This window comes from Setaria viridis, chromosome 8, assembly GCF_005286985.2.
Source record: "Setaria viridis chromosome 8, Setaria_viridis_v4.0, whole genome shotgun sequence".
Classification (NCBI taxonomy): Eukaryota; Viridiplantae; Streptophyta; class Magnoliopsida; order Poales; family Poaceae; genus Setaria; species Setaria viridis.
The window spans coordinates 36,155,194-36,162,194 of record NC_048270.2 but is presented as its reverse complement, the minus strand read 5'-3'; the positions used below and the strand labels follow the sequence as shown (position 1 = coordinate 36,162,194).

At 42.0% G+C, this 7,001-nt stretch overlaps 1 protein-coding gene across 1 annotated transcript; it reads left to right on the top strand.

Moving 5' to 3' along the window:
• The first annotated feature begins 882 nt into the window (after positions 1 to 882).
• LOC117866783 (uncharacterized) lies at positions 883 to 6,743 on the top strand. The gene is made up of 2 exons (XM_034751065.2): positions 883 to 2,006; positions 4,534 to 6,743. The coding sequence occupies exons 1-2, from the start codon at positions 967 to 969 to the stop codon at positions 6,137 to 6,139; spliced, it is 2,646 nt and encodes an 881-aa protein (XP_034606956.1). The 5' UTR covers positions 883 to 966; the 3' UTR covers positions 6,140 to 6,743.
• Positions 6,744 to 7,001: the final 258 nt, after the last annotated feature.

Here is a 7,001-nt window from a genome sequence, read left to right as displayed (position 1 = left end):
TAAGTCTGATTAGTAGACAATGAAGTTCATGGTGTGAACAGGGCATGGATGGCATGAAGGCATGCAAAGGTGACTGGAAAATTGAGTGGAATAAGTGAATATTTTTGTATTGGAGGTGTACGCAGTTTTGGTGAATACTCCTGGGCAATTTATTTGCTTTAATAATGTATTTTTGTAGTTTGATATAGGCAACTTTGTGTCTATTCAAAATATGGTTTCAAAATATCAACAGTTTGGTCTTCTTTTCCTGATAAAAATGTAAGAAATATATATAATATAATGGTGCAAACAGATCATCAAAATGACATACGGTTTACGAGAAATAAGCATTTGAAGATAATCCAACTGCCTTTTTCACGTGTTCACACTTACTCCTAGTCTCCAAGGTGCTGACCGCATCATTTTTTAAACTTGGGTGTCCATGAAAAAGGCTCCTGTCGGTTGAGCCTCATGAAAATGGTATTTTTGTGATGCCATATTCATGAGAGGATTTTCATGAGAGTTGAATGTTATGGACTATTTTCGTGACGGTTTTCGCTATTTTCATGACTGCTTTGAGTTCTCACGAAATCTCTGTTTTGTGGTAGTGAACACGAGAATCTGTCGAACTGGTGGCCATTTGATACAGAACGAATGATGAAACGTTTTTATTTACACTTTGTTATATGAAAAAAAAAGAAACAACAACTTGTAGAATCAACAAGTACTGTATATCTTTGGTTCAAAACAAGTATGCATGAGGTATTGGATCCTGGCGTGCAGACAGCGATCACTTGAAAGAGACTAGCTATAAAGAGACATGAATAAACAGCAGAGCCGATCTGGAAAGGAGAAGGGAATAAAGCCTAAAATAAGATGACCTTCTCAAGTGATGCCATGCATGTCTAGGATACACGGCACAGCGATGCTGGTTGCACCCGCTGGATCGATCAGCTCTATAATTTCGTAGAGCTCTCAGCTCAGCCCATGGCTGCCACCCAAAGTTCCACTCAAGCAAGGCACCCAACACTAGCCAAGAATGCTATGGCGGCCGACGAACAGAACCTGGGATCGACGGAGTACCAGCTGAAGAAGTATCTGCTGCTTCTGGCGACCCTGGTGGCGACGGTGACCTACGCGGCGGGGCTCAACCTGCCGGGGGGTTCCTGGCTGGAAGGTGGGCTCGCCGGCGACTCCATCCTCCGGGAGACCAACTACCGGCGCTACATCGTCTTCTACTACTTCAACGCCATCTCCTTCGCGGCGTCGCTCCTGCTCAGCCTCCTCCTCCTCTTCCTGCAAAAGGACGGCAGCGACACCTACCTGCTCCTCATGTGGACGGTGATGCTGGTCGACGTGCTCGGCCTCATGGGGGCCTACGCCGCCGGCGGCAGCAACGACGAGTTCACCACCGTCTGCGCCTCTGTGCTGGTGTCCGGCGCCTCGCTCTACGCTGCCGTCGCCTTCCTCATCTACGTAGAAAAATACTATCGCCGCCGTTGGGCGCCGGCGCGGGGAAGCCAAGACATGGGGACAAAGAAGCTCGGGAAGAAGCATGAGGTCCTGTTGGTCCTCGCCATCTTCGCGGCGACCGTCGCGTACATAGCCGGGCTGAACCCGCCCGGCGGCTTCTGGCGCCAGGAGGGCCACGGCGGCGCCGCCGGCCACCCGGTGCTGCAGGGCTCCCATCCCCGCCGCTACAAGGCTTTCTTCTTCTGCAACACGACTGCCTTCGCCGCGTCCCTGCTCGCAATCATGCTCACCGTGGACTACGAGAAGCTCGACCTGGAGGGGGATATCAAACAAAGGGTCGTTGCGCTCTACGGGCTCATCGTCACCGCGCTTTTGGGGCTCGGAGGTGCCTACGCCGCCGGGAGCTGCAGGGACGGGAAGCACAGCGCCTATGTTCTTCTTCTAGTTCTCCCGGTTGGTGCCTGCATTGCTCTTCAGTATGCTCTCGTGCGACTTCGTCGTCAAGGCTGTTGTGGATCACTCATCAAATTGTTCAAGGAATCCAAGTTTGGCAGGTATATATGAAGTTCGTTTACAAGTCTTTTAAGATGATTTTGCATTGATATCGCATTTCCTGCCTACATAATGTTTATATGCAGTAGTATGGCTTTGTGTATGCAGTAGGGTTAGTTCCTACGTAATGTTTTATCTTACTATTACTAATTGGAGGCTCCTTTTAAAGCCTCCAGATGAAGCCATCTAGGATTCTTAGGTGGACACTCTAGAAAAAGAGAGAAATCCTAGAAATTCTCAAAAAAGGCAAAATATCCGACCATCAATCGACAGATTCAAATTATCATAACCGTTGCATCTATTATATTTTCTAAAAAATTACCCATCTGTGCCATTATAAAAATAGCCTAAAGTAACCTCCTAAATCTCTATATAAATTACCCACCTCTGCCATTATATAAAATAAATTAAAGTAACCCCCTAATCTTCATCAAAATTACCCACTTATGCCATTATAAACAATATTTAAAATAACTCCCTAATTTGCAACTAAATTGCCTACCACTATTACTTTAAAAAACTTAAAGTAACCCCTTAAATTTGCATCTATATTACCCACACATGCTATTATTAAAAATAACATGAGGTAACCCTACGTTTGAATCAAATAACCTTAATTAAAAATATACAACAATATATGATTCTAAATCGTCTATATCTTACACTATTGGTATACGATATAATAATTAAGGTCTATACGCATGATGTGTGATGTGTGTCACCATTTATAAGGATATAAACTTATGGGAATGTACATTTGTATGCTAAAATTATATTTAGCATTATGGATAGTTCTATTAAATTTATGAGCACTCAAACTTAGGGTTCATTAAACAAATTCAAGCCCATACATGCGGTCCAAAGTGGAAAGTTATAGATTATAAATGTCGATGAAAATATTATAGAGTAATTACTAATTGAAATCTATCACAATTGGATGAAGATATTAAGTATAATATCTACATAAGTATTGTGTTCGAATATTTAACAAATGAGAGGTAGCTTATGGTACCATAGTTTTGTAGCAATGTAATCTCATTTTTTTCAATTAGAGACTCCGTATTAGTTCCCATGAGACAAGCAAGAAAAAAGAGAGATTCTCATAAAAATTAAAAACATCAAACACCAATCCTGTAAACTCTAATAATCATAGCCATTGATTTATTATATTTTCTAAAAAGTTATCCACCACTATCATTGTGGAAATATTCAAAAATGAGCTCTAAACCTATATCTAAATTACCGAGCTCAGCTATTATAAAACATAATCTAAAGTAACCCTATAATCTTCATCCAATTTACTAATGCACATCATTGTAAAGCATAACTTAAAATGTCATTCTAAAATTTTATCTATGTTACCCACGTATGTCGTTATTAAAAATAAGCTAAAGTAAATACCTAAATCTTAATCTAATTATCTTCATGTGCATCATATAGAAATGTCAAAAAGTAAACTAATATATGATTCTAAATTACCTATTTATGTCATTGTTAATATAAAAATACTACATTAAAGTATATACACATGATGAGTACCACCATTAGACCATGTATACATGTATGTGCGGAATCGATGAAAAATATTGATTTGTACGCTAAACATAATGTATAGAGGATTGGAGGTGCGATACAAAATGGAAAAAGTATGAATATGAATGAAAAAGTGCATAGAATAATTATTAATTAAAAATCAATCACAACTGGACAAAGATAGATACATATCTATATAAGTATTATGTTAAAGTATTGGAAAAATAATAGTAGTAGGTAAACAAATTTGATTATTAGCTAAGAGTTTAATTTCTAAATAATTTTCAAATCCAATAACTTATAAAAATATTAGCCCGTGCGGGAGCACGGGTTGATGGACTAGTTAACATAACACTAGAAGCACTTTTCTCATTCTTGAAATCATGGTAGTCATTCACATAAGATGGTTGTATAAGATGTATTCACGTCATACTAGACAGTGGTGATGACAAATAGTGTGGTGGGGCTAAGATAGTGAGGGAAAATAGTTAGTCAAAATTAAAATGGTAAATAGTGATACAATTTTAATTTGTCACCTTTTTGTTTCTTCTCACTAATGTGGCATTCTGTGGCAATATAATAATCTTTTACTAACAAATTACTATGCAATAGTAAGAGAAACTAATTTAGTGACAATTGCCATGGTGGAAGTGTCACCAATGACATGTTACGGCAATATAATGTTTAGTCACAAATAGACATGCCATAGGGTATAAATAGTGGTTTTTGTTGGGCCAACAACGATCCAGGACAGCATATATTTCGTCAGCGTTTTTGTCACTATTAAAATAGTGGACAGTGACAAAACAGTTTTATCACTAATGATCGATGATATACATGTTGTGATATAGAATTTAATTTGTTACAAATAGACAACGTAATATGTAGTGACAAAATTAAATGTTGTTTCATTTCATCATGGTTACCTTGTGGTTAAACAAGATGTCGTCACTTTTTCCTTCTCTGCTAATGATCTGCTGCTTTAATTTCTTGTAGGTTTATTTGTTCAATTAAGAGGGATGGCATGAGCGAAGATCTGAAAAGGACTAGTGAATATATTCAGTTGCTTGCCACTCTTGCAGCGACCATTGCTTACCAAGCAGGACTAGATCCACCTGGTGGCGTCTGGGCAGGCAACGGGGAGGGTCACAATGTGGGAGATCCAATACTCCTCACAACCCACCCTGGGCGGTACAAGATCTTCTTCTACTTTAACTCGGCGGCCTTCGTGGCATCCATAGTCATCGTGATAATGTTGCAGAATGAGCATCTGGTTCGAGGCCACGCACTGGAGGTGGCCATGATACTGGATTTCTTTGGCCTCATAGGCGCATACGCCGCCGGAAGCTGCAGGGACACGAGCACCTCCATCTACACCGTCGCCTTGGCTGGCAGCGTCCTTATCTACGTGGTCATTCACATTGTCTTCTTCACATTAGACCACAGTGACAACGGCGAGGAAAAAGACAAGTATGAGAACCATCGTGAGGTGCTCCTCCTTCTTGCGATCCTGGCCGCAACACTCACCTACCAAGCCGGCATGACCCCACCGGGTGGCTTCTGGGAAGATGATGACAAGTTTGGGCGGCACCACGCGGGCTTCCCGGTTCTCCAAGACAAGTTCCCTCGCCGCTACAAGGCATTCTTCTACTGCAATGCGGTGAGCTTCATGGCGTCCGTGGCTCTCATCGTCCTGCTTCTGAACCCAAATCTGTACAAGCCGGGCATACGGTGCTCTGCACTCGTTGTCTGCATGGTAGCCGGCTTGTTCGGCCTCCTGGGAGCCTATGCTGCTGGAAGCTCCCTGCATCTACGAACCTCCATCATCTTCTTGGTGTTGGTTGTTGTAGGTTTTGCAATTGTAGTCTGTCTAACAATCCACCACCGTTGTGTGCAAAAACAAAAGCCTCCCGTGACAACCAAAACTCCGAAACCCAACTCCAATATTAATCCACCACCACCCACAAATGATGTGAGCACCAATGCACAAAAGCCCAATAATCCTCCCAATTCCAATAATCCACCACCACCTCCATCCAATGATGCTGAAGAAACTGCAATAATGTACCTGATGCTGGTAGGAATACTGGCTGCGAGCGTGACCTACCTGACGGGCCTGAAACCACCTGGTGGCATGTGGAGGGACGACGGTAATGGGTACTCTGCTGGCAACCCGGTCCTCTACGACATCAACAAGTCGCGGTACAATGTTTTCTTCTACAGCAACTCCATTTCCTTCGTAGCTTCCATCATCATCATCGCCTTGCTTATTTTACGGATGATGATGTTGCCTGCTAAGAAGAATCACGAAGATCCTGCTAGGAAGCAAATCGAAATGCCTCTTGGGCCGATCCACGCAGCCATGGTACTAGACATGCTCTTCCTCCTGGTAGCCTACGCAGCAGGCAGTGTCCGTGAGTCGCGAAGATCTTGGAAAGTCATCATGCTCTTCCCCCTAGTTGTCTTGGTTGTGTTTTTCTTCTTCCTCGCGTCCAGGAAACAAACACAGAAACCAGAAGACGGAAAAGTTGATGGAGGAGAAAAGGCATTAGCAGAAGTCCACAACTCTACTGCTACTACAGAGTTGCAAGCTTCTGCTTAAGAGTGGTCCGGTATCAGATGTCTCTCATGTCTTCGGATAGTGCGAATTACACAAATAAAAGATGTGTGGCACAGTCGTTTGTTTGCCTTTATGAAGTAGAAGTCAAATATGTGCTATGATACCGAGCTATTTGCTCTCATATATATGCATTCCAACCAGTTCCCTCCAAACAATATTGACTAAGGCCAGGGTCATTTTCATAATTGTTGTTATGATATAGCATTTTGTTACAGATAGATCACATATATTATATATTGACAAATTAAATGTTGTTTCATCATGGTGAAAATTTCTTTGCTTTTTTTTTCTGCTAATGCTCCACTTTCTTGTAGTTTATATTTGTGCAATTAGGAGGGATGGCATGAGTGAAGACCTAAAAAGGACAAGTGAATATATTCAGGTGCTTGCCACTCCTGTGGCGACCATTGATTATTACCAAGCAGGACTATGGGCCTATTTGGATGGTGACCACAAGTTAGGCATGTCGCAACATTTTAGGCTAGTGTTTTGTTTCTGCCACAGTTGTGGCTTGCCAGAATTTTTCAACTAAATGACCCACCACATGTGATAGACTCTTCTCTTTGCCAAACCTTTCTTAAAGTGCGGCTAACAAATTTTTGGCCACTACACCTTTGGTGAAGTTTTGCAAGAAAGTGTGGCAATGTGTGGACACCATCCAAACATGCTCGCCTGATCTAACACCAGGGAGGATCAAATTGTAGGAGATCCAATACTCCTCACAACACACCTAGTATAGGGCGGTACAAGGTCTTATGCTAGAATCAGTGGCTTTTGTACTTGTGGCATTCCGTATCATCATGGTAATGGTGCAGAATAAACTCCATGCGATGCAGGCGGCCAT